We start from the raw sequence: 27,874 nt of genomic DNA, 5'->3' as shown, positions 1-27,874 counted from the left end.
TGGCGCCCGCCTCCGCCGACAACTTCAGATGAAAGTGTGGCGAAGAAGTGGCCAGCAAAGTTTTCAAAGGAGTATTTTCGAAGTGCCTTTTTATTTATTTCTGTTGCGCCCGCTGTGCCGGTTTCAACCTGTTTGCAGAAATAGAAATACGGAATATACCAAGCGGGTAAAAAAAACAGCAAGTTGCCTACATGTCAACATTGTCTCTCGCTGCAGCGTAAACAGCTGGTAAGTGTTTTTACATGTTTGAACGCGGAGAGAGCTGAGACTTTGCGGAGTTTATCGTGAGAATAAGACGTAGGAAGTTTAACTATTTAAGCTGCGTGTGAGTTTAAGTTCCCCTGTGTATATTTTCCGTATATATGCCTCTACACCTTTCATCGTGTGTTCTCCAACCGCGGAAAGAGAGGCAGCCACGTATCACTGCACGGGCTGATACACAGGAGGACGTTTCTTTTGTGATGTGTGCTTCTTGCTTGAAAGTTGACCCGATTATAGGTCGGATGCAACAGTTGGGAATACAATACCTCCCCTCCTCCTCTTCTTCCTCTCTCCCCTCTCCCCCCTACTTGACGCCAGATAATCAGGCTCTGCTCTCCTGGAGCCTGTCTAACCTTGCAGGTGTCTGCAAGCCAAGGAACTGTTACTTACCAGCTCCAGTGTCACGTGACTCGCTTTTTACCCAGGGTTCTCTCTGAATATGCAAAGTCTGCATCTGTGTGACCCTAACCCTAGGACACAGAGTTGCGTGAGATGCCTCTCTTGTGTATGTTGTGGAGGTGCTCACATATCGACGCCTCAGCATTTGACTGTTTGCCAGCCAGCAGCAGTCTAACTAAGCAGAGTTCTCCCCCCCCCATCACCGCGTTGGTGATTCATGGCATGCCTGTGATGTTCCTGTTACTAGAGTCTAGGCACAAGTCCCAGCAGGGCCTAGAATGGCACTTCCTCTCGTACTGATCATATTTAAAGTTTCTTTCTTGCTACCTGAGGTGGCTGCAGGAATATCCGCTTCATAACTGAATAACCGCAGGATTGCTCGTGCAGGAACGCATCAGCACCGGGGCGGTTGACGGACATGGAAACACAGCAGCAGCAGAAGAGAAATGCCTTTCTTGACCTTGGCTCGGCCCTGACGGCGGCTGGAAAAGAGGAGTGGAGTTGACTGTTGCCTCCGACTCACTGCTACAGGCAGCAGGTAGAAAGTAGGTCACGGCTCCACTGTGGCTTTGTGTACATTGAACTTGCACTTTGTCACCACCGCCGGGGCGTTCAAAGGCTCTGTCAGGTGACAAAGGGAAGGGAAGGGAAGGGAAGTAGATTGGCCAAAGGGAGCAGCAGCAGCAGCAGCGGAAAGTTTCTGAAATATCTGCTGTGATACATGAGCGCAGAGCTCTTCAGTGAAGTCAGTCAACTAACATCTCAACCGATTTTATGTCCCGCTCCTCAAACGGTAATGCAGCCGCTCACAGGTCAGCCAACACTTCAACTGACATCGTATTTCAGTGTCTGCACTTGAACTGGCACTTATAGACACTTTAAGGTACATTTATCACCTACGCTTCCTTTTGGCTGACATTGCAAGTTCTGTCAGGGCTTGAAGTTCTTTTTTTAGCACTTTCACTTTAACTGACACTTCAACTTTACTCAGCACTTGAATACATTACATTGACGCTTCAACTTTATTTATTATTTTTTGACTGACACCTCATACCCTTTTACTCGCGGGTAGCTCTTCCAATTCCCACAACTTCGACTGTTCATACACTTCAACTGCTTTCAGTGCTTGCACTTCAACGGACATAGTCTTTCAGTTTATACACTTCAACTGAATTTCGATGAGAACTCCCACTTCAGCTGACACCTCCTCGTCAATTCATCACCCGCACTTTGACTGACATTTCAACTCCACGTTCCGACACCTCAACTTCTACAACTATTTCAAATGTTTTAACTGTGAATGGTCACAAACAGGGAATGTAGTCTTTTTGTAGTTCGTAGTTATTAACTGCATATTTATTACTACTGGTGCAAAAGGATGTCTTCCTCCATAAAGAGGCTCGAGGTCATCGTCTGCAGCACCAGAGCCGGTTAGGGAGTCATCGTCTCGCTCAAGGACACCCTGATCTTCTCTCTCACCATTGCTATTAAGAACAACATTTTTATTTGGTGTTTCTGCTTCATTAGCCAGAAATAACTGCCGATTTTATACCGAGACCGCTGCCGATGCAAGTTCTTGCCTTGCCGAGTCCATTGCCTGAAACACCTCGGTGCATTTAAGCCGCCTGTTTGCACGTCTTAAGACATATTAACTCCAGACAGTCGTCTCTAGCCAAAGAGCAACAAGGAGGATCTCATAAGCCGGTTAAAAGCCTCCTCTCAGGTAACCTATTCCCTCCCTCTGACCCTTGTACTTTGGTGTGATGTGCCAGCTAGTGTCTCAGTGGTCTTCTCTCGACAGGCGCCGGGTCCGAGCCCGTACTGGGCCCAGCTAGTTAGTGAGGGCAACGAGTTTGCCCTCTCTCCTTTAGAGTGGAAAGAATGCTCTCTGTCCGCCGGGCTGTCACGCTCCAGGAGGGAGGCGGTCTTGTGACGTTTCCCGCTTGAGCCTCGCTGCTCTGAGCTCTCGTCGGCTAACCAGCCCCGGTTGTTTTTTTTGTCATATGTATGTGTCACTTTCTCTTGGAAGCACACCTGCGTCTTACATCACGTGTTCAGTGAAACCACAGACCCACGGCGAACAAGGAAGAAAAGGCACATTTTCAGCTTCAGTTGTTCGTCGCTAGTAACTTGTTGCTTTCGGCCTGCTTTGATGTTATCTTGCATAGAGATGAATGACTGAAAGGGGAACAGCGTGGGCCTTCTGTGATGGGCTTTAGTGGATGTCTGTTCTAGTGCTGAAACCGTTGTTCAGTGTTCTTCTTAAATGTGAAAATAGAAAGTGAAATGAAAAAAACCCAGCAAACTTTATCTGTATGATTTGGCAGTCGAGAGAGAGAGAGAGAGAGAGAGAGAGAGAGAGAGAGAGAGAGAGAGAGAGAGAAGAGAGAGAGAGAGAGAGAGAGAGAGAGAGAGAGAGAGAGAGAGAGAGAGGAGAGAGAGAGAGAGAGAGAGAGAGAGAGAGAGAGAGAGAGAGAGAGAGAGAGAGAGAGAGAGAGAGAGAGAGAGAGAGAGGTTGTTAGCATATGGACATGATAGTGACAGGCTATCTATCACACAGGCTTATCTGAAGCCACCCCCCCCCCCCCCCCCCAAAAAAGACACAGAGAGGCTGTGAATGCTCCACCTCTCACACACTCTGAACAGCAAATATTGAACAGTTAAATAAATCCCCTGCCTTTCACCAAGTGCACTTGAGCACGTTTCTGTCAGCATTTCGACTTATTTTCTGTGTCGTAAACTGGAGGCCGATGTGGCTCATTCCATTCGTATTTAAAGACTGATTTAGTGGCCAACTATGTACACACACACACACACACACACACACACACACACACACTGTAGCTCGCCTTGCGCCACATGAACTCAATCAAACAAGCAAACGCAACTGGCTTGGGGTTTGAGCTCAATGGAGTAAATGGAGGTTTCGTCACCTCATTGGCACCTCGCACACGGCACACGGCCCCCCGGCCTTCGCGGCTAACGGCCCCGCTGTGATGACAGGTGGCAGGGAGGACCACTTTGCTCGGCGGGTCCTCCCAACGCGCGGAGGTACAGAGTGGCACTTGAGGCGGACGCCCGTGCTGCAGGAGCTGTCCGCGGGTAATGTGTTGAAAGCGGTTACAGCTTCAATAAAATGAGCTTTTGCTTTTGACCATTTTGTCGTAGCTGGGCTTTCGAAAAAAAAACGACTTTAAGGAGTTGCACAGAAGCTCACACACGCACACGCACATGCACGCTTGTCACAATAGAGAAGGGTTGGTTCGAAGGATCGCCCTGTCCTATTTATACCCGAGGGGTCGGCCCGCTGCCCAGTATAATTACTGCATTCTGCACGCGCTTCTGTAAACACTGTGTTTTCTTCTCATTTGCAGTGGCCCAAGGTTCAGTGCATGACAACTGTGTGTGTGTGTGTGTGTGTGTGTCATGCTCAGCTGCTGTTTCAGTCGAGCTGTGAGTGGATCTGCATGGCGTGGCTCCTGCTGAAATAACCGGGACAGACACGGCCCTGTCTGTTGTCCAGCATTACACACACACACACACACACAACCACTCAGACGCGTGCATGCGCGCACACACACACACACACACACACACACACACACACACACACACACACACACACACACACACACACACACACACACACACACACACACACACACACACACACACACACACACACACAGGCTCTTTCACCCCTGGGGGAACTAGCCTCCAGGCTCTTTTGTCTGAAAAGGGATGAGATCATTTGTGGGGCAGACCATGGGGGGATGGAGTAAGGGGGTTCCACTCTGTGTCCTTAAATAGAGAAATCTTTGTTTCTACGTCAGCCCAGGTCTCTGTCCCCTTCATGTCTCTGTGCGTCTTTGAATCTGGTACCTCGGAAGTGAAGGGGCCGGCCAGGTGAACGCCATTAACGCCGAACAAGTGCTAAAAGTAAACACACACACCAGGTTGGTCGAGCAGGACCTCCCCAGTTTTCATTCATGGCGGACGAAGGAGTTTTCCTCTGCCCTCGGGGGGTTTTTGGGCTGCGTGAGCCAGCCTTTGGCACTGGTCGCAAGCAAGTTGAGACCAGTGCCGGCGTCGGAGAACAAGACTTTCCAGTGCAGGGAAATCAGGGGCCTCGAGGAACGATCCGCCCAGGATTAAAAAAAGCTAGAGTTGATCGCCGATTTAACAACCTTTTAAGAAAATACAATACCTCAGATGATAAGTGCTTTCCTGCTTGCTCTTGCTAATTTGACATGTTAATGTCTTCCTCTTGTACTACTAGTTCCTGATTTCAATAAGAATAGGCTGTTGTACTGGAGGCAGGGATTCATTGCATCTCCTTGTATTCCAGCGCACCTTCCAAAGTCTCTCCGTCTCTCAGAAAAACAGCAAAGGCCTCCCGTCCCCCTGCATGCTGATCACAGAGCAGCTCGAAAGATCAGATACACATAACAAACTTGTACTTCTGCATGTAATCTGTTAATGCTAGTTAGCTCGTTGGAGCATCAGTGGTGCTCTCAACATGGTAAGATGAGAGCAGACGAGCGAGTAGTGGACCCGTCGCGTCAGTGCGGCCTGAATGGTGAAACCTGTCCTGCGTGGCGGTTTTTGCTTGGCTTTCACTCTCTTTATTCAGAGGCTTATGACCCTTAGTCATGCCACAAGCTGTTGTGTTCAGAGGAAGTTGTTGGGATACTCGCAGATGCTGTCATTTGGCGTGTCGGTTTTTGGTAAACATGCTCTGGAATAATGTTTTTTTTGTTTTGTTTTGTTTATGAAAGAAAAGTTTTACACAACTTGGAAATCTAAGTGGATTTATGGACATTTTTCCACAATGGACATCAGCAATACAGTTTAACACCGGAAAGAGGAAGTCGCGCTGATTCCAAGAGTGCGTATGCATTCAATGTCCTCTGTTGTTTCTATTTGAGTTATGGTTCTCAGAAGAGCGTGTGTGAACGCTGAAGCGAAGTGAGTCAATCAGTTCAAAGTGTTAAGGCCGAGGTTTGAGCCAGAAGTGGGCACTGTGGATCGTCCACCTTTTTTAATATCAAGTTATGTTGTTCCACTGATGTGAAAAATGCAATAAAAATCAAGTATAACCATTAAATAGTCCTGCTCATTAAATGCCAAACCTAGCTTGAGCTCATTCTAGTGATGAATAAACGAACAGTATGTGTACAGTAAACATTTAAAGGGACAGCGTACTGGAGTCCATGTGTGTTTAACAGTCCATAGCTACATGGCAGTAGCCATTAGCTTTTTGAGGAACCGGTCAGCGTACGTGTCCTCTCGAGCTTCATAGTATTTTTGTTATGGGTCGCAGTGACCTCGCTCCCTGAGTGCAACCCAGACAGAGAGCGTGACACTCGATCGCCGGGGCTCAGGACGAACCGAGGAACAGGTTTTCACATGGGAAGGGAGGGGCAGAGCCGAGCGCAACCCTTTTTTTTTTTTTGGAGGCAGAGGCTCGAGTTTCAACACGAGACTTAATACTGTGAAAATGTAACGCACCGGTTTCACCGTTCAACCTGAGAATGTGTCCTCCCGCCCTGCATGCTGTCACACGTGAAGAACAAAAAAGGGCGGACACATCCTTAATGTTATGTTCCCTTCTGTTTATGACAGCTTTTAAAGCTTTTTAGTCTAATCCACTGTCAACACCACCGCCGTTTATGGCCACTATCGTGTATTTATTTGACAATAAAACAAGCCCTCGCTGCCATTTTAGGTCTGAAGCGGACTTTATTTCGCCTTTTTTTTTGAGGCAGGCTACAGAGAACAATGTCAGCTCTACTAAATGTACCCTTGGAAGACGTGCAGATCGATTTCCTCAGCCGGAGGAGTAACACTAGTTGCCGCTCAGGGTCTCGCAGCCGGGCATTGTTTGGGTTTTCTGTTGCCATGGCAGCGCCACTGTTTACCCACAGAGAGATATTTGTATGGAGGTTGGTGGGGTGTGTTGTGGAGGTGGAGGGGGACCGGCACAAAGGTGTTTTCAGACTGTGTCCACAGTTGTGTGCACAGCGAACACTGGCCCTGGCAGGGAAACATAATTACTCAATTCAGTGTTGGTAATTTGTGACCATGTTTTTAATGTCCTCCAGTGCATTTTGATTCACCGGCAGCGTTCAAAGCCTCATTCAGGACCCAAAGAGGGATCGGCTGGTTGCCCGGGATGGTGTTTGTTTTCCTCTTTTATTTCCCCTGCTTTGTTCCCTGCTGTGACACTTTGTGGTGATCTGTGCCCCATGCTGTGTGACTCGCAGCCTTGATGGTTTTTATACCAATATTACCTTTTTCAGAGCGGAGTAATTGTCGAGGCTAATGATTGTGACAAAGGGTAAAATTGCTCAGCAGACATGGGTTGTTAATTCATAAATGATCACAAATTGCTCTTTTGTGAAGTGAGAAAGTGAGTATATAATATATTGCGATACAGCTGCACACATGGCACTTGTAGTTACACTCAAAATCATTTAAAAAAAACTGCATACAAAGCTAGCGACTAGCTGGTGGGGAATAGGGAATAGCATTTAGCAGCTAGAGTCACATATTTCCCTCAAGGGGGGGAGGTTGGTGGAGACCGAAAGCGGAGCTAAGAGCCGAGTGAACATTGGTGTTGTGTTCATCAGGTGGGAAGACGCATGACTCCAAGTCAAAGCGAATGTTGCCACACGTGTGCTGGGCGTGTAAACCACAGGTTATCTGCTCACCATATCAACTTTGGGTAAACACTCATTTCTCTGCCCCCTGGCAAAGCAATAACAGTTCTTAGCTCATATGCTGCTGGGCATCATGTGTGTGTGTGTGTGACTTTAACAGTCGAACAAGAGACTGAAATCAGCAGTATTCCTCTGAGAAAATGTTAACAGTGCACGACAGGTGTCAGAAAACAGGTGCAACGCACTGCCTGACCCGGACGAGAAGCTGGAACTCCCTTCTGGTTAGATGCCGTATGCTTACACACAGATTTCAGCTCTCGGTGTGGTTTGTGGGCTTCTCTATGTGCACTAATGTAGTCATTGTGGGACTATGTTCCATGCATAAACAGCTGCACTTAACAACCACCTTAAAAAAAAAAATAGTCTCATGGTCTCATAAAGACCTCGAAGCATGAATCATTTATTGATTTCATCAACGTTCCACCTCATTCATACTTGAGTGGAACAGGTGTGTTCAGTTTTGCAATAAACAGACATTGATTCACCCCACACACACACACACACACACGTAGACGATCAGAGTACATTTACTGGCCAGCCTTTTGGTGAGAACACATTTAACAATGTGGTTTGTCACAAAGCAAATAGTCTGAAAACCATGAATGCGATGCAGTAACTCTCCTCAGAACATTAAGTCTTAAAACATGTCTATGTCTCCAGATTGCCGTTGCGCATCGTCATAAAGTAAGATGTTGGAGTGGGACAAACATCTGGAATCATTTGGGCTTTTTACGACTCTTACTTACAAGAACAAATAAGTTTCAGTGACATTCCTCAGAATGAGTAAATGTCCTACTTTGGAAGGAGTATACCAAAATAGCAAAAAAGCCACAATGCTGATCCCGTTTGATGTTTCTCTTCCTTACCTGCGAATCAATCTTCCTTGATGCACTTTTATTGCCATGTTTGTTTGTGGAAGTCGTCCAGTCTCTGCTTTTGGATTTGACATGAAACCGTATTGTTTTTTTGCCGCTCCAGGCTTGTGTTCATAAGGTTACACTCTCTGCTCTTTTGATTTCCCGACATTGTTTTCAAAAGGAAAAGGAAAAAAATGGGCCATTTTCTGGGCAAATATCCAGCTGCAGTTCTTCAAAGCCACCCGGGCTGTGAGGCTGGCAGTACACTTGAAACAAATCAATCTCGGCATGTTCACACGGGCAATCTGCCGAGTTTCTAACTATAAAAAACGAATTCATCATTCAATCAGATAAGGCTTTCAAATACGGTTAAGAATTAAAAAACACACACACACACACACAACGCTATTGTTGTCCCAAGACTGCGTGCTGTGCAGTTGATGGAAATCTAAAAAAGCAGGCTCGCAGTCTAGAAAGATATTTTTTTAGTTTTTGTGTGGAAAGTGTGTGTAACGTGTGTCAGCTGTTTGCTGTCGTGCTGTGGCTGAACAATTTCCCTCCGAGGCACGTCAGTCTGCCTCCCGCCTCTCCTTCCACAGCGCCAGCCAGCGGATGTCCTGCACTCCCGTCCTCCCAGCCTAGACTGCTCGAAACTACACACTTTTAGTTTCTCTCTTTGCACGACACAACTTGTGTTGCCTTTTCAAGATGCCCGCGCTGTGTGATCGTCTTGACTGGTGGAAAAATAGAAATGAAAGGGGGAAAAACTACAATTGACGCTTATCAATCTGCGTCATGAAATCCAGAGCTGTCTGTGCTCGATGTTGCCGCACAAAGAGGCTTCTTCTCCCCCTCCCACCACAGCTGACTCACCACTGGAAAAATAGAACTTCCTGTGTTGGCCCTAAAACAGCCCTTTGAAGAAGACGTTTGACGTGTCAGCTTTAAGTTTATTTTTCTCCTCAGACAACCAGTTGCTCTCTGTTGTTGTTGTTTTTTTGACCAGGCTTGATAAGTGAAGTGCTTTTCATTGGCACAGTAAGTTGATAAAAGTGCCCTTTTAAATTCTTGTGAAAAGCTAAATGGAAACTCTGCGTCTTTATGTCGTTAATGTCCATTCGATTACTGAGTCATCAACCTTTTGCTTTTGGTGTCATGACTCAAACATTAAGCTGGAAAACAGAAACGCTGACTATACTTGGGGAATGACTTGCATACATTCATTAGAAAATGACAAAAGACACTTTTCAAGTGTTTTATAGACTTTTAGTGTCTCCTTGATTTATGCCGACGGTGGCATTTCTTAGCATTCCACCAGGCCCGGCTGCTCTGCCATGGCTCTCTGTAGCCAGCGGAGCTTTAACTCTCTCTAGATAGCCGGAGCAGCGCGGTGATCTACAATGACAAGGGCGTTCGTGAAAGTCAACAAATCCAGTCCCCTTCTTTACCCCTTGTGTCTCCCCCGGTTTGTTTGCCTCGTTGCGGTGCAGCGGTCGTAAAGGATCCTTTCGTTGCCTTTGCCACAGAATTACTTAACATTCTGTGTGTAATCCATCCCGCTGTCCCGTGGCGAGATGTAAGAGCTGTTTCGACATCGGCTTTCATGACCCAAGGCCACCGGTGTATGAATGTCCTTCTACATGAATCTCATACCTCCTTATTTTCTTCCTTCCAGGTACTCCCAGCCATGATCGAGGACAAGGGTCACCGCGTGACCGACTACTTTGTAGTGGCCGGGCTGACGGACAAGTCCACCCCTCTGGAGCAGGACCTGTCCGAGACCAAGTCCAGCGGGCCCAAAGCGCCCATCACCGACTTGGCCGTCATCAACCGGTCGGCGGGAGAAACGGTCCCCGAGGGCTTCACCTGCATCGACGGCACCTACAGTGGCCAGCCAGCCAACCTCAATCACGGCAGCCTGAAGAGCCCCGAGCTGTTTCTGTGCTACAAGAGGGGTCGGGGCAAGTCCCCGCTCATTGACATTGGGTGAGTAAAACAAATCTATAAACAGTTTGTCGTCCGTTTTTGATAATAGCTTGGTATGAATCATTCAGTTGGACAGCAGAAGTTTGGAGATTGTCAACTGGATTTAGCATTGCTAGTGCAGCGCCCGTTCATTACATTCAATGTGCATCATCAGTAAATAGCCCAACAGTTCAGCGGTAAATGTCATTGCAGTGAGAAAACCAGCAGACCTCGTCGCAGAGAAAAAATGGGCCGAAGGAACCTTTTTAGTTCCTTTAAAAAGTAGTTCCGAGACTAAAATTACAAGGAACTTCTTGGTGGAATCGCGGCTTTATTTTGGGAAAGAGGCATCCGTAAATCAGAGAAATCAACTTCCCTGTACGAAGATTTAAATAGATCTTTATTTCAATCATTATGTCCCAAAAGTTCACTTCAAGCCGAGTGCAGAGTTATCTTCCTCATGTGAGCCAGGGAAGAATGAGCAGTTGGGAGGCGGGGTTAAAGAAAACGCGGTCATTTTATACCTGGCAGTCTGACCTTTTTTTTTTTTTCCGGCTCTACGTGCCACCAAAGAACATAAGCATGAACGAGGGCCCGCCTCCCACGCTGTATCCCGTTCTCACAAACCGCTCGTCGCTTGTTGAATTCAAGGGAAGTGAAGAAGAGAGCACTAGTGTTCAGTCACTACTTCTAACATTTGTGTCCCCCAGTGTTTGTCACGTTAGATTTAACTTCGATAACAAAGCGTTTAGTCAGGATGAAGGAAGTAGGTGTGTTGACTGCTCCATTCACTCGGCCCTGTTGCATCATGGAGCTCTTGGCTCCTATCCATTCATACAATTGCTTCCTTCTATCGCGCTAGAAAAGGGAACTCCGTCATGTTTTCACTTAATCCAATCCAGTAAGCCTGAAGCTACAACTGCTCTTCACTTATTCACAGAGGAGCCAAAAGAACATTCGCGGCATTTCATCACGAGTGCTTTCCATCTGTTAGGCACACTTTAACGAGAACAATGATGCAACGGCCCGAGGCGTATCAGTTTTCTACACACCTTGGACCTTTTTGTGTCTCTTGCTAATAAACTGGAGATTCCAGTCGGTCTCTGCGCGCTCGCTGAAAGAATCCCCGGCGAAAGTCAGGTTCTCATTAAAGCTGGCGTCGCCGTACAAAGACTGCAACGCGTTGAGCGTAGTCATCCACGTCGTTCATGTGTCGACGACGTGTTTCCCCTTCTTCTGCTACACTTGGCATTCAAGCCACAGAACTACGTAACAGCCCTCACCGAACCCTGCAGCCGTCGGTGCACTGAGCAGAGACAGAAGATCGTGTGTCAAGTCATGTTTCCTTTTTTAAGCGGTTGCGCAATCCTGCTGAGCATGCCAACAGACATATGGTGCGGATGAAATAGAAGCACGCTTCATAGCTTTTTTTTGCCTTTCTCATCGGCTGAAGCGCCAAATCAATCATGCAGTTTAATGAGGCTGAATAACAGGTCTCACAGAGATATCATAAAGAGACCATAATCAAATGCATTATGGTGTGGTTCACTTCCTAATGGTTCGGTTTTGGTTGAACGACAACACGGAAGGTCATTAAATATTATTGGCCATGTTGGTCCTCCCTTCGTGTGATTCCTGTCCCCCCCACCTGCTGGTCGTCATCCACCGAAAGAATAACTGGAAAACGAGCAACCTGTAAATTATTCATTCTTCCTTCTGCCAGTGAAGCCAGCAGAGCAGAGCCCGGGGTGTGTGGGGGGGGGGGCGGCTCCAAGGCGTCACGACTCACTGTGCCCATTAGGACGTTTGTTGCCTAAATGAGAATTTGCTGGCAACTGTCCTCCTGGCCTCTCTGGGTTTGTCTCGCATTCTTTTCAGAATAAGTGGAGTGTTGCGGGACTATTATATCTGCGATGGCTGCCCTGTGGCCTGCACAAGATTAAAGAAATGAGTTTTAAGGAGGGCAGCGGTCGCTGCTTTTGGCCTCCCACGTGGCATTGTCCAGATGGAATGGGAGCGCACGGAGCATGCTGCCATAGAAGCCCTGCAGTCATGCAAAAAAAACAAGAAAATAATCCGACACAGTGGGAAACTGATTGCTTTCCTGACTGCAACTTTTAGCTGCAACTGGTGATGCACAAAACATTTGGCCAGCAATCCATATTCTTGCATTTATTTTTGCTCTTAGCTGGATTATGAGCATCTTGATATGAAAGTTTCCCTTTGCTGTCTGGGATTTGAATGAGTCGGTTGGTAAATAGGTCTGAATCACGTCACCCATTGAAGACCAGATCGTCCTCGCCACTGAACAACCACGCCTCAGCCTCCTGCTTATTGTGTCTCTTTTTTCTTGTGCAACACACTGAAATGACGATATTTTTCTATTTTACAGTCTTCTTTCTTTCAAACTCTTGATTTGTTGTTGGGACACGAATGTCCTTATGTTTTGCACTGTTATGTGTAAATGATGTGTCTTATTGCAAAAAGGTTGTTTAAGAAATTAAAGCCATGCCTGGCATAAAAAAAAAAACTGATTTCAGGGCAGCACTCCCTCTGAGCCACTTGATTGTCTCTGATAGCTTTGTAATATGTGTGGGCATGAGTCATTGCACTGTTCTGCTGTCTGCCATCTTCATTTTCACACCATTTATTATAATTGCTGCGCTTACCAGTGTGCTGTACGAGGGTAAGGAGCGCCTGATCCAGGGCTGCGAGGTCATCCAGGCCACACCGTACGGCCGCTGCGCCAACGTCAACAACAGCTCCGCCACCTCGCAGCGCATCTTCATCACCTTACGCCGAGCGCCGCCCGTCCAGCCTCAGAACTCCCTCGCGGTGACGGACATCTGCGTCATTGTCACGAGCAAAGGGGAGATACCGCCACACACCTTTTGCAAAGTGGACAAGAACCTCAACTGTGGCATGGTGAGTCCGAGTGTGATTCTTCAGCTAGAGCACTTCACCATCAGCTTTTAGAGAACAGATTTCTCAAAATGTATGTTTTTAACCTTGCAGTGGGGCTCCAATGTGTTCCTGTGTTACAAGAAATCCGTATCTGCATCCAATTCCATCAGTTACAAAGCTGGTGAGTAAAAGTCTCTGATGGTTTACCACGTTAGAAGTCTTTTTTTATTTGTTTTTTTTATATTTTTCTAACATATTCATCTATTTCCTGGTGTAGATAGACTCCCTTTATGATAACAATTGTTGTCAAAGATGTTTTGCCATAATAATAACTTGTCTTTCTGACGTATTGATATGAAAAACACAGTGTAGTTTGAAATAGTGCAGCTCTGTGCTGTCTCTATCAGCCTCTGTTACGCCTTTGTCTCAAAGCTCAAGCGAGTGGCACCTTCAGTGCATCTGTGATCTTGCACGAGATAGTTCTTATTTATTGCAGCTGGCATTTCTAAATTATTGTGTGTGTGTGTGTGTGTGTGTGTGTGTGTGTGTGACATTTCCACTGACTGAATGCTTAACAGCTTGGCCTTTGGAACAGCTCGCTGTGTTACACGCGTATAATCAGTGTTCATGCTCACACACCCGTTGCCGACGACACACACGTCTTTATCTTTTTGTCCGGCCCTTTTTCCTGTGAGGCGGCTGTGTATTCATCTCAGACAGCGGCACTTCCTGCCACGCCCAGTATGTGTGTGTGTGTCTGCAGGCTTGTTTGTGTATGCGCATGTTCACAGAAGAATGTGCGTCTTGTTGGAACGACATCTCGCCAAACAACAGTTTACACCGTGAAGCAGAACAGTTACTTCCTGAAAAGGAAACCCGAGTATCATGCTGACCTGAAAAACACTGATCTCCCTTTCCTTAGAGCCTGTTTTGGTTAATCCTCGCAAAGAAATAAAGCCATAATTATTCCTTTTTCCCTTTGTTCTCCAGGTCTCATCTTCCGTTACCCAGAAGAGGACTACGAGTCTTTTCCTCTGTCAGAATCTGTCCCTCTGTTTTGTCTGCCGATGGGCGCCAAGATCGAGTGTTGGGCGCCAAACACGCCTGACCCTCTGCCCGTCTTCTCCACGTTTGTCTTAACCATCTCGTCTGGTGAAAAGGTGAGATGCGGCAACCCAAAAGCAAGCTGGGATTGGGCTACAGTTGAAAAGCCTGTTAAACAGATTTCTATCTCAGTTAAACTGGCCAGGGAGCCAAAATACCACAAATGTACCTCATGAATTTGTCTGTGTCTCTGGTTCTCCAGGTGTACGGATCAGCCATCCAGTTCTACGAGCCACATCCGGTGGATCAGTTGAGCGAGAAGCAGAAGATCCAGCTGGGCCTGCTCACCACGGTGGAGAAGAAGGTGATCCCCAACCGGCCCGTAAACAGCAATAAATGCATCTGCCTGCTCTCCCGCTGGCCCTTCTTTGAGTCCTTCCGCAAGTTCCTGATGTTCCTCTACAAGCTCTCCTTCTCCGGCCCTCACCCGCTGCCGATTGAAAAGTAAAAATCTGCTTGCAACTATTGACATTTTTTATATCAGTTGTTTGGGACATTAATGCCAATATGCACATCTCAAAGCTCACCTTTTGATCGGTTAAATGCGGTGGCTGCTGCATTTGTTTGAAGATAATTTGAAGACCACATTTTGTGTATTTCTCTCAACAGGCACATCTCGCACTTCATGCACAATGTGTCATTTCCTTCCCCTCAGAGGCCAAGAATATTGGTCCAGGTGAGTTGTTTTTTCTATTTTTTTTTTTATTATTATGTGAGTCAAATATATACTTTACCATGCGTACAATTTTGAGTTTTGAATATTTCCTTACATGAACATTATGTATTTATTTCCTCTCAGCTCTCGGTATACGACACCTTGGTCCTCTCCCAGCCTGTGTGTACACCTCTACCACTCAGGTACAATGCTTAACACATTGATTTTTACAATAAACTTTTAAATTGGGGATTGTCAGGCCTTTTGTTAAAACTAAGAATAATTGCTAAATGATTTCCAACTTAATGTGACCCACTGCTGTGGCTGCCCTTTTTTGAGTCACGATGAACAAGCCTTCTAAAAGGTCATATTAGGTTCTGAAAAAGTCCCCATCAAGATGACGGCATATGTAAACCGTGGATCAAGTAGACTCTTGGCCACACTGATCAAATGAAATGTAATGGCCAAATTGTCTTTAACAACATTAGAAACTGCTGGACATCCTTAGAAATGTCTGTCAAATTGAATCAGTCAGAACAGAGGATTTTCATTGTGAGCATCACAAAGCAAAGTATGACTTGCAGGTTTGTTGGATTGCGTTATATTTTAAGATGTGTGTAATATCTGTCTCTAGTTACAAACTCAGTTAGAACCCCGTATTTTCACACTCCCTTCATCCCTTATCTCACCTGTGCTCTCCCTCCCTGTCAGCGGGGCGGACTACGGCACTCTGCTGATGAATCTGGGCTCGGAGAACTGCGCCACGCTGCTGCACTTTATCCTGCTGGAGAGCAAGATCCTGCTGCACTCGCTCCGGCCCGCCGTGCTCACCGGAGTGGCCGAGGCTGTGGTGGCTGTGAGTATGATCCGCCACGCAAACGGGTTCAGTGGTGCTACTGGCGAGATTGAGTTTTAGCAGCATCTGCTGCTTTTTGATCTCGCTAAGATGGAGATATTAAAACGGCAAAATAGAAATCACCATACACCCATTATTATTATTATTATCACCCTTTCTCTTCCTTTTGAACAGCCAGACCTTCACTTCTACTGATCACATTAGAAATGTACTGTCCGTACAGATGTGTTTAAATTTAAACTTGATTGGTGACCCTCCAGTTTCATGAACATAACTGAGTCTCTTTGACAACACAGGATGTCCAAATCTTTAAAAGTTCCCAAAATGCATTTGAAGTGTCTCAATGTTTCTACCTCCAGAGCTTGTAATGTAAAGCGCTTAATTGTGACTTCTCTCTCTTGTCTCTCCTCAGATGATCTTCCCCTTCCAGTGGCAGTGTCCCTACATCCCCCTGTGCCCGCTCTCCCTCGCAGGCGTCCTCAATGCTCCTCTTCCATTCATAGTGGGCGTGGACTCCCGCTACTTCGACCTTTACGACCCCCCGCCCGATGTTGTCTGTGTGGATCTGGACACCAACACTATCTACCTGTATGCTGTGCTTTGATACTAAACCCTGCCAGCGTTTTACTGTATATTTACGGCTCTCATAAAGTTCAACGATCTCAAATAATTGCAGCAACACATTTGTTGAACCAAGAGCACAGTGCACATTGTTGTTGTGCAGTTATCCTGTTACTTCCAGCCTACTGACATTGTGGTGTTGTGTGTGTGTTACAGTTCTGATGAAAAGAGACACAGCAACTGGAAGAACCTGCCAAAGAAGCCCGGCAAGAGTCTCATGAACGTACTGAGCAACTTGCACCACCAGCTGGCCACTGGTACAAACAGCGTCTCCCCTCCTCTTGTAGAAAAAACCTCACGTCAGACAACTACCTGTTTCTCAAAAGATACATTCACAGGGAATGGACAAAATATCAAGAACAACTTCATATATAATCAAGTTAAATACGAGCACAAACAATAAAGTCTAAAATGGCCGTAGAGCTGAAGCTTCAGAAAATACTTTTTCTATTGCATTATATTTCATCTTGTATGGCCATGTTATTCTGTCCACCCCCTGTAGTTATATCTGGAGGCCCAACATGTAAATGAAGGTTCAGACAAGTCAAAAATATAACTGAATATAATCAATTATGTTGTTACTAAGTGCTTCACGAAAGGTAAAAAGACAGCTTAGTTGAAATGCAATAACTTACAACATCAAACAATGAAACATAGGAGCATCATCAGTAGACGTAAGATGAGTTAAGCTAGTTGGAAAATAAAAGCACATTGGTAGAAGTCAGCCTTTCTATTTTAGAGATTTGATATAAAGCTCTCTACGTTTCCTTTACCCTTCAGTCTGTGCGTGAGGAAAATATAGAAGAGATAAATAACTGAATGTGTGCCAAGACCAAAAAAAATTGAAAAGTTTAAAACAATAAAATTAGATAGTATAGGATAAATGCATTTTAAAAAGTACAAGCTTTTCTTTTAACAACTGAAAAAATATACTTTTATTTTTCTTTATACACATATTTAAATGATTTAGTTAACAAGGCATTCAGTTATATTTTTAATATGTCTTGTATTATATTTAGTCAGTTTCGGGTCTCCATACTTATATCCATAGTTATATATGTAAATGTAAATGTCCTCAGAATTGACTTCAATTGTTTAAATTGACCTTGTAATTTGTTGTGTGTGTGTGTGTGTGTGTGTGTGTGTGTGTGTGTATAGTTTCAGTGCCTCAAACACCACAGGAAACCTCAGCAGTGGACGAGGTGGACTTCACCTGGCACAAGAAGAAGACTGCCCTGGAGATGGAAATCCAGGAGGCCTTCCTTCGCTTCATGGCCTCCATCCTGAGGGGCTACCGCTACTACCTCAAACCCATCACCCAGGCGCCCTCCGAAAAGGCCACGGCTGCAGGCTCCCTCTACGACGTGCAAGGTGAGCAAGGCATTGACGGCTCGCTTTTCAACTATGTGGAACTAGGGGGAAATTAAGATGTGAATAAAACGAAATAATGTGGTTGAAACCATAGAAATCAATATGTAGGTAATGGTTTTGTTTCTACAATAGAAACCTGGGTGCGTTGACAGCTTCCCTGCTTTGTAACCTATGCATAATTTACCGGCCTTAATTTCGATAGCATCACCTAATGTTGAGTGTTATTGGCATTTCTATTTCGAGGAGCATCTTAACTCATCACTCAACTTAAGTGTTTTTACAAATCAATCGGCTTTCTTCTTGGCTGTAAAAAGACTTCACTGATGTCTGTTTCTGGGAAATTGGCTCTCGCTTCCACTCACCTTCACTGTGAGCGATCGATACAGATGGAGCGAAGGAAAGGGCTTTTAACGGAGCATAGTTCACTACTGTTGTCTTAACAGCTACACATTATTTAAAGAAAATACACGCTGAGGTGAATGTAAGAATGACACGTGAATATTTAGAAGTAGATTTCTGTTGCACTTCAGAAGTGACGACACAATCTGTCCTTTCCTTCCTGCAGGGTTTCTCAAAAGCAGAGACCGAGCCCACCAGAAGTTCTACTCCCAGCTCACCAAGACGCAGATATTCATCCGCTTCATCGAGGAGTGCACCTTTGTCAGTGACAAGGACACTGGCCTGGCCTTTTTTGACGACTGCGTCGAGAAGGTGATTACCTAACCGGCGTCATGCCGGTCTCCGATATGTACACGCCGTACCCTGGTTTTATGCTGTTTTTTTGTTTTTCCCTCTTCCACCGGAGGTTGAACGGCCCTTTGTTTCATGTTTTATTGGCAAAATAACATTTGTCCACTGGGGAGTGTAAGGAAGCCAAAATTTCCTCTGATTCATTCTGGTCCCTTTGCTCTCTTTCCTCTTCTTGCAGCTTTTTCCCTCTGATAAAATCACCGACAAGGGCACCAAGGTAAAACTGGCCTTACACTGTAATCAGATTTCCTCACGCCTTGCTGTTTCTGTGTTTGTGACTAACATTCAAAGGTAATAATTAGATTAACCTTTTTCTCCCTGCGATAAATGTTCTCACCAAGGGGCATGGACATTTCCTCCTTTTCTTCTACCCTTGAATCCTAACCGCCGATCAAAGAACGTCTTTCACTGGAGAAGCATAATAGATCGCGTTACGCTTGTAGTTGTTTACTTCCTGCCATCAGACAGGAAATGACCTGCCGGGGTCGCTTTTTGTAAGAGTCAAGTCTGTATCGCTAAGGCTCTGGATGCGATCCTTGCTGCAGGTTGAAGGAGAGTCATCTGAGGACACGAGACTGTTGGAGCTGGACGAGTCCCAGAAGAGTGAACACACTGTTTTTGTCATGCCCCCCGAACCTCCAGTGGGCGATGGAACTGAACCTTCCCCCAGATACACGTAAGTCTTATACCTATAGTGTAGTGAAGCTGATACCAAAGTAGAAAAAGTCTGAGGCACGTGACCTTGCACTAATCCTACTTCTCATCCCCCCCAGCTATAAAAGTTTCCCCAGGCTGGATATGGAGCTGTTCGACCGCCCGAGGGAGTGCCGCCCGGCTCTCAGCTGCAGAGCAGCGGGGGCCAGTCTGTCCAGCAGCCCTGCACTGCTGGCTAAGAGGACGAAACAGGTGGGCCCACGCTCGCACAGTCACGCTCGGCAGAAGTAGCAGCAATGCCCCCGTCACTGGAACACATCTGCCTACAGGGACCAGATGTTTCAGTTTAGATGTTCCGTCACACTCTTTTTATCCTCCGCCGTCATCAACTCGCAAACCACTCATGCTTTTAAATGTCCACCGTGTCCAACAGGAGATCAAGCTGGCATACAAGATGGCTAAGCGTTTCCACTCCAACCCTCCGCTGTGGGCCCGCTGTCTGTTCAGTCACTGCTACAGCCTGTGGTTCATCTGCCTGCCAGCAGCCGTGCGACTCTCCAAGTCTAAAAGCCGCGCCATGCAGCAGGCGTACAACGTCCTCCTGAAGATGAGGACCACTGAGGTGGAGGTGCTGGATGAGGTACAGTCCGATTGAACTAATGTATTATTACATTCATGTTTAAACTTCTTTGTCTCTTGGGTGAAATACCTTTTTTTTTCATGTTTCTATCTCTGTGGTTATCAGGTGTGTTACAGAGTGATGATGCAGCTCTGTGGTCTGTGGGGTCTTCCTGTCATGGCCGTGCGAGTCCTGGTTGAGATGAAGAAAGCCGGAGTGCATCCGAACGCCATCACATATGGATACTACAACAAGGTCACCTACAGCGCTTTACTAAAATATATCTTTATTGTAGCTCAAAGCAAATTTAAGCGCTACAATAAGCCACATCAGCGACTATTTTAAGACTTTTTAAGACTACCTGCGCATGTCCTCATCCTTCTGTCTGCTCCCGCTGCAGGCCGTCTTAGAGAGCCCATGGCCGAGCAGAAACCGCAGTGGCCTCTTTATGTGGACCAAGCTTCGTAATGTGCTTCGCGGAGTGGCCCAGTTCAAGAGCGCTCTGGACCGAACACCTTCCAAGAAGGAACCCACCGCAGGTGGGAATGGAATATACTTCATGATAGGGCTGGATAATTGGCGACACTGTTACCGTTTCCTCAGTCTGTTTCCTTGTTTCTCACCCATTTTTTTTCTTCTGCCGTCTGTGTCCTTCTGTCTTTTAGCAGCATCAATAGGTGGGGCAGCAGTCACCGACGCTGACCGTTTGAGTCATGGAAGTGCGGACAGCTCAAGTGAGGTCAACGGCGAGGAACACAACCTGTTCGTCCACAGCCACGGCATGGACGACGCAGCAGACAACCACTGCAGCACAGGTACGTCTTTGAGGCTCTGGCCGCTGCTGAGATCTGGAGTGGCTGGGACGCCGGTGGCCACAGCAGTTACAGCATGGTTTGTGTGACTTGTGTGCTCCGCAGGACGGCAGTCTGACCAAGGCTACGGCTCCAAGGATGAGTTACACCAGGTGCTGGCGGAGGCCTCACATTCAGCTGTCCTGTCCACTGAGGAGAGAAACATTTCCAGAGCGCAGCATAACGGTAAGAAAAGCTTCTCTCATTCCAGTGCTTCTACATTTAAATGTGTGTGCAGTAGAAACCCTGTTTCTTCTTTGTGCGTTTATATTGTTCTTTTGACAATGTACGTTTTTAACCACAAGGTGACGTTGCTGGCTCAGTGGACAGTGCTGTAGTAGTAGCAGAGCCCCCCAGTCCTGTTGATGTCCCCTCGCCTGTCCCCAGTATTGTGAAGCTGTCCACGGGGTGCTTTGATGGCGGCAGGGAAGCAGGTGAGGAGAAAAGAGGAGGTCTTTAAGTCTAATTAAGAAACTTTTTTTTATTTTTTTTATGGTTTTAGATTGCAGTCAGAAATGTTGTCACTTCTACGACTTCAAATGACGGATCGATTGTTTTGTTATTGCATCCCCGTGTCGAAAAAGGACAACGCTCACTGTATCTGTGTGCGTTCTGCAGGTACAGGGAAGCTGTTCAGGAGACACAGCAAGACTGATAACGTGTCTCTCCCAGAAGACGACGCCTCGCTGCCATCGGGGGGTGTGGCTAACCAGACTCAACAGCAGCGGCAGAAGTCCTTTGGTGAGCGCAGCTGTAGCTTCAGCGCTGAAACCCGTGCCGGGATGCTCCTGGAGAAAGGCGTGGACCACATGGCCAGTCAGATGGGCGCCGATGCCCGAATCCTGGCGGCAGCGCTCTGTGCAGGCCAAAGTCCACCCCCGAATATTGTGTCCAAAGCACTTTTTAAAGACCTGGAGGAAGAGCCTGAAGACAATCAGGGCTTGACATTAGTGAAGCTGCCAGAGGAAGAGGGAGCAGCAGCAGGAGCGGGAGCGGCAGCAGAAGAAGGGAAGGGAGAGGATGAAGAGCTAGACGGGACTGAGTTAAAAATGGTGAAACGAGAGAGGAAGCACACTGAAACTAGCGAGGTGCCGACCCTGGAGAGGGCGGACGTGGAGGTGGGTGCTGACCCACTTTCCCTCCTGGTGACCGAGAGCGACGAGTCGGCCTCCATCAGCAGCCAGGAGCCGCCGCGCTCCGTGCCCGCTGTGGTGTCCCGCAACCTGGCCGAGGAAATCGAAATGTACATGAGCCTGAGAAGCCCCCTGAGCGTGAAGTCCTCCAGCATGGAGCTCCAGCAGGCCCAGGGAGACTCCACTGACCCCGCACAGCCCAAACAGCCTCTGGAGCGCAGGTCTAGCCTCCCCGTGCCTCCTGTCAAAACTCCAACCGGCTCCCCAGGCGACACACCCAAGCGCAGCCCTGTTACTCGCTCCAAGACTTTCACAACAAAGACGAAGATCCCCGGCAGCGCAACGGGTAGCCCCGGTCCGAGATCGTCCTCGCTGACGGCGCTGGTCAAGTCCTCCCAGGGCGGGTCGTTGGGCTCGGTCATCAACTCCATTTCAGGCATCAAGATGGACCACCTCTTGTCGGGACCTAAGATAGATGTGCTTCGGTCGAGCATGAAACAGGCGGCCAATGTGGCCAGCAAAGTGTGGGGAGCCGTTGCTTCAGCTTACTCCTACTCGGATGACGAGGTGAGTGTTATTATAGGAGGGTTTTTTATTTTATTAGCTGCATCATTTTTTTTTTTTTTCAGAATTTTGTGAGCGATTTCGAGCAATTCTCTTTAATCACGTTTAACTTTACTCCGCAGGAAGATCAAGCTCAGGGCGGCGGCGGCTTCCCGTCCCATCTGGATGAACACATGCTGGCTGCACACGAAGCCGATGACGGCCCCGAGAGAGGCGTCATCCCGGGGTTGGTGGCCAACGGTCTCAACCAGAGCTGCACCAGCCTGGGCAGCAGCAGTGGCAGCAGTGACACGGGCCGAGGGACCCACCAGACACGTAAGCACTCATTCTGTAGCGCACGTATATGAGGGGAGAGAAAGAAAAGGGCTCGATTGATGTTCGCTGGCATGTGAAATTCCTTTTTTAAAAGTTTTGTTTTTGTCTCTATCCGCAGATCCAACTCCAGGACGAGCAGGCAGGGGTCCAGACTCTGAGCAAGGCTCCTCACATCACGCTTCCTCCTCGAGCATTTACCAGAACTGTGCACTGGAGGTCAGTGAACTGCACTGTTCTGTCCTGCCGTGCTTTCTACGCCAGCACGTACATGGCCGTAACTAACCGGTTGGACACATTTCCTTTGCTGACAGGTGCTGATGTCCAGCTGCTCCCAGTGCCGCTCTTGTGAAGCCCTGGTGTACGACGAGGAGATAATGGCAGGCTGGACAGCTGATGACTCCAACCTGAACACCAACTGTCCCTTCTGTCAGACAGCCTTTCTTCCCTTATTGCACGTCGAGTTTCACGACTTGCGAACTACGACCGGGTAAGAATCTGCCACTTCTCCTGTGTACCTATATTAAAGTAATACGAATCATATAGCTGAGAGAGTCTCATACAAACCGAAACATGTTCCCTCTCAGGTTCTACATGAAACCCAGTGCCTCAGGAGACAGCATCCACAGCACCAGTGCCCAGCCCACAGCCAGCAGCTCAGCTGACATTAAGACACCAGACCTTATCGCTTTCCCTGAAGAGGATCCTAGGGAGACTCCAGACAATCTGCCTGGCGCACATACGAGGTACACACCAAACGAAAGCCCCTCAAAGTTGTGAAATCAGTTTGACACCGGATGTGAGAAAGCCATGGCCAGGATGATGATGACGATGCTAACATATTGACCTCAAGCTAAACACCTTGTTGTGGCAGAACCTTTTTCCTGAGTCCTCTTTGCCTGTTGTGTTTCTAGTCTGATTCCAGAGCCGGTGCAGTCGGACCCCTTAGGTCTCCTGGAGCACCAGGCAGCGGGGAAGCAGCGGAGCTGCAGTGGGACGTCACTGACGCGCAGCAACAGCGTCGGTGGCCCGCTGCAGAGCCTGGACTACTCCCAGAGACCTGGACACGGCGTCTCCACCACCAGCCTGCCCTGCAGCCTGCAAGCGGCGTCGGTCAGTCCTCCCCACTGTCACAAAACTAACCCCAGTGTGTGTAGATATTTTGCCAAAACCACCATAGCTGCAGTGAAAAATAACCGGTGTGTGTGTGTTTGTCAGGATGGCATGGGGACTAAAAGGCCGAACCCAAAGCCTGTGTCCGTACCGTACCTCAGCCCCTTGGTGCTGCGCAAGGAGCTGGAGACCCTGTTGGAGAACGAGGGCGATCAGGTAAAAGTTCCCACACACACACACATGCGCGATCCTTCTGTCGGTTTTACAGCAAACGTTTGCCACATAGTTGCTGAGCTCCTCTGCTCTGTCCAACCAGGTGATCTACACCCACAAGTTCCTCAGCCAGCACCCCATCATCTTCTGGAACCTGGTTTGGTATTTCCGTCGCCTGGACCTTCCCACTCACCTCCCTGGCCTCATCCTTACCTCTGAGCACTGCAACAAGGGAGTGCAGGTGAGAGACTTAACGGGTGTCATCAATCATTATTTGTCGCCCTGTCCGAAACAATTTACACAAGACTGTTGCGATGTTTCCTTTGTGGTCTCTTCTGCCGTAATATATCTCACGGTTTTATCTTTGCAGCTGCCCCTGACGTCACTGTCCCAGGACACGAAGCAGGTATACGTCCAGCTCCTGTGGGACAACATCAATCTACACCAGGAACATGGAGAGCCCCTCTACCAGCTCTGGAGGACCTTGTGTGAGTGTTGACATCCAGAATTATACTCTTTTAATGCCACTATATGAAGATTCTTAATGTCTTTTTTTTTAATTATTTGTAGAAACTACCTACACCACTAGGGGGAGACAAAGACAAGTATTTGCAATGTCACAAAGGAAGTGTGCGGCTAAATATGAATGTTTCACATGGGATAGGCTGTTATGGGTTTAATATTAGCTGAAATCGTGGCAAGAAAAGTCACAATGTCACTGTTGGCCAGAAGACTCCTTACTAAAAAGGATAGAATAACAGTCTTTCTGATCGCTCTTGTGTTGTTTTCCAGTGGAGAAGAAGGGGATGCTGGCTCCGACGGACCACCAGGAGATTCGTACCCTCCTCAACACGATTGTCCGCAACATCCAGACCAACGACGTCTACGGGCCAATCAACCTGCTGATCCGAGAGATCAAACGGCGCCCAGAGGGTGTCAAAAGGCAGAGGTCCGTCTTTGTCGTCCTTCTTAGAAATGTGTCCAATTGAACCTTTCTTGAAGCACTTTTGACTTCTTCTTGTTGGTTCAAAATTTTTCCAACCATTTGGACATATATATTCTTGTAATGTTAATGAAATCACCTCATGTTCTGTGTCCTGTGTGTTTCTCCCAGGAGTATCTATAGAGAAATATTGTTCCTCTCTCTGGTGGCTTTGGGGAAGGAGAACATCGACGTAGGTAAGTTAAATCAACCAGCTCCATCACACCACCATCTGAAGGTTGTATCATTTAGCCTTTTAATGGTCTCCATAAATGAAACTATTACATTTCAGACAGACGGTGTTATATTTCCTCTCTTTTCTGACTTTGTGAACCTCTCTTGTGTACCTGCAGAGGCCTTCGACAGGGAGTACCGCTTGGCTTACGACGAACTGAGCGCCGAGCAGCTCAAGTCTTTGCACCGCATCGATCTACTGCCCAGCCCCAGCGTCCAGTGCTGCCTTAAATGCTTCGGGACCCCCGTCATCTGACACGCCGCACACAAAAAAAGAAAAATTCTGACTGGTCAACAAGTGCGTCAGCAGGAAGGACGGACAGGTGGCGGGCCGGGGTGTGAGCGCAAAATGATTTAGTGTTGAAACACCTCCAGTCGCCCGAACATGGTACTTCTTCTTCCGCTCGTCTTGGAAGATGCCCACCGTCTGCTTTGTTTTTTTTTTTTTTTTTTACAACCGTATGATGCTTTTCAGAGGCTTTCCAAGCAGCTACTTACAGGAGGGACTGTTTCTGTAAATGGCTTGGAGAGCTGCAGTGAATTCTTTGGGACTAGTTGAGGTGTGCTTCTTTACAGATGGTGTATAGATTGATAAATCATTGTACAGAATATATCGACTGCCCCTGTTGTGTGTGTGTGTGTGTGTGTGTGTGCACGCGTGTGTGTGTGTGTGTGTGTGTGTGTGTGTGTGTGTGTGTGTGTGTGTGTGTGTAATCGTTCCCTGTCTTGTAGCCTTTTTGCCCACTTTGCCTAAATCTGTCCCAGCTGTCTCCCCCCATTCGATCAGTCTAAGTTGTTTGAGACTGTGAACTGTACCCTGATTGTTCGTTTGTGCACTTTTTGAAAAAAATAACAAGAAATAACAGTAACTCATGTCCACCCGTCTTTTTGTACATATTGTTTACTTTGGGGGAGAAATCTGAAAGCCGGGTTTTATCCTCGATGCCGTGACTGTTTGTGTGATCCGAGTCTTAATGAATGTTGAAGTTTGTTTCATTGTAAATGTGCAGGTTCAGAGCGCGGCTCTCTTGTCTGTGTAAATATGCATCGGGGAGCACACGTGTAAACGGGGGAGGACTGAGGACAATCACTAATTATCAATCACTAAAATGGATTCTGCAACATTCCAGATGCCTTGCAATCAAAACAGGTCTTAAAGAAATATTAGCGATCTCTGCAGCAACAGAATGAAATCAGCAGATTGAAGGAAGCTATTCTAAAACAAACGCATCGACGGGACGCTACAGATTCCCACATGTTAAAACAAAGACACGTGTTCTCTTGCGGGGACGGACAGCTGACCGAGCATTCAATCCAACTTGTTGTTTTTAATATCTGCGTCTTTTAACAATAATATACTTTACTCGTTCAGCTAATATGCCTTATTGTAATGTTGAATTAGAACTGTACTGGGGCTACTCCTTAATCTAGCTGAGAACCAACCAGTTTATTTTTTTTTAAATTGGGTATACCATTTGCAGACGAGATTGCTTTTATGGTTAGTGGTAGCAATTAGAGCTTTATGCTGCAAGGGGCTTCTTCAGTACTGCTGACACGGCGTTAAAGAAAGAAACAATTTCACAGCACGACATTCCAGTAAATGCAGAGACGGACCGGAGAACAGCAGAGCGCTATGATGAGCTGGTGGGAGGTGGGTGTAGATGGTCCTGTTGGAGACTTGGGAGACTGGCTTTGTACAGAAGCGATGATATTTTGCACTGTATCAATTAAAACCTGACCTTAACCCAGGGTGAGGATGAGATGAGACCACATGAAAACAATTAACATACAGTAGTTCTTTGCTCCGACACAAAACATAATTCTCAATTATTTATTTTTGTATCATTGACATTTGGATTGCAGACAGTGTAAGTTAGCATTTTTTTATGACTAACAGCCTTCCCTTCCCCTTTTAATCCGTCTTAAGGGATCCCATCCTGTACTGACTTTGTAAATCTGACCTCCACATGGCAGAGGATGTACAGAAGAGACTGTTCTGTAACAATAGATTTAGGTGACCTCTTACCGTCCTGTGGAAAGGAATTGAATGTCTACACTTATGTGCGCTGCAATAAAACGAGTTTGTGAACTGATTGAAAAACAAAATGTATCCCTTTTTTTTTTTGCCTCTATTCTGAAAAGGATTTGTTTTGTTCTGTGCCGCGTGTGAGAAGCTCCGGTGATTCATGTTATTTTTGAAATCTTTCTGATGGCTGCTTTTAGTTTGTCAATACTTCTGCGAAGGCCTTGATGTCCTGACTCCTTTTTTGATTTTATGGTCATCATCAAATTCCCTCCAAAGTAAATTGTCACGCTCTCTCATTACCACCTCCATATCCTCCCAACTCTTCCTTTCCTAGATGACATCTCCTTCATCTCCTTCATCTCGTCCTCCATCACTTGCTCTTCACCCAGGATCTATATTACAGTGACTACAGGTCTGATAATCGAGGGTCATTTTACAGCTAGAAATTCAACTCTTGATATTTTCCAGAACATCCTGAGCGCTTTACAAATGCAGGGCACCTTTATTTTGATGTGCCCAAAAGGCCAGCTTTTTTTCTCCTGTCTTTTTGAGTGCATGTAGGACTGCAATGGAAACCATATCCCAAAAAACACAACGGGGCACTTTTATGTGATGGCTGCAGCCTGTGAAAATCGGATGCCTACTTTTGCCTTTATTTAGTGTTGCATTAGAGAGGCTGCACTTGTAGACTAATTGTCAAGCTGCAAT

General features: G+C 46.8%; 1 protein-coding gene across 2 annotated transcripts; it reads left to right on the top strand.

Annotated features, from left to right (window-relative positions):
* The first annotated feature begins 9 nt into the window (after window positions 1-9).
* On the top strand, window positions 10-27,233 carry dennd4c (DENN/MADD domain containing 4C). 2 transcript variants are annotated; one of them, XM_079184781.1, is made up of 34 exons: window positions 10-228; window positions 9,915-10,225; window positions 12,877-13,129; window positions 13,220-13,289; window positions 14,099-14,268; window positions 14,415-14,656; window positions 14,822-14,888; window positions 15,012-15,070; window positions 15,579-15,723; window positions 16,136-16,311; window positions 16,501-16,601; window positions 17,503-17,715; window positions 18,281-18,426; window positions 18,644-18,682; window positions 19,011-19,141; window positions 19,239-19,371; window positions 19,553-19,759; window positions 19,865-19,993; window positions 20,139-20,277; window positions 20,404-20,553; window positions 20,656-20,775; window positions 20,895-21,023; window positions 21,208-22,289; window positions 22,409-22,601; window positions 22,720-22,817; window positions 22,913-23,088; window positions 23,186-23,344; window positions 23,513-23,711; window positions 23,817-23,927; window positions 24,028-24,165; window positions 24,295-24,412; window positions 24,717-24,873; window positions 25,039-25,103; window positions 25,260-27,233. In XM_079184781.1, exons 2-34 carry the CDS (start codon window positions 9,927-9,929, stop codon window positions 25,394-25,396), a joined length of 5,751 nt encoding a protein of 1,916 aa, XP_079040907.1. In that variant the 5' UTR covers window positions 10-228; window positions 9,915-9,926; the 3' UTR covers window positions 25,397-27,233. The 2 variants fall into 2 exon arrangements, with proteins under 2 accessions (XP_079040907.1, XP_079040908.1); XM_079184782.1 differs by lacking the exon at window positions 18,644-18,682.
* Window positions 27,234-27,874: the final 641 nt, after the last annotated feature.

Source organism: Pholis gunnellus (assembly GCF_910591455.1).
Source record: "Pholis gunnellus genome assembly, chromosome: 23".
In the NCBI taxonomy this organism is placed as follows: domain Eukaryota; kingdom Metazoa; phylum Chordata; class Actinopteri; order Perciformes; family Pholidae; genus Pholis; species Pholis gunnellus.
Note: the sequence above shows the minus strand (reverse complement) of the source record. Positions and strands in the feature narration are given on the sequence as shown.

What these genes read in the sequence shown, in the direction of transcription:
- dennd4c (XM_079184781.1), top strand. Translation starts at nt 9,927, where the DNA reads ATGATCGAGGACAAGGGTCACCGCGTGACCGACTACTTTGTAGTGGCC. An exon ending in CCATCTCGTCTGGTGAAAAG is followed by an intron (nt 14,269 to 14,414) that starts GTGAGATGCGGC and finishes CTGGTTCTCCAG; the next exon opens with GTGTACGGATCAGCCATCCA. An exon ending in TGGCTAAGAGGACGAAACAG is followed by an intron (nt 19,372 to 19,552) that starts GTGGGCCCACGC and finishes CGTGTCCAACAG; the next exon opens with GAGATCAAGCTGGCATACAA.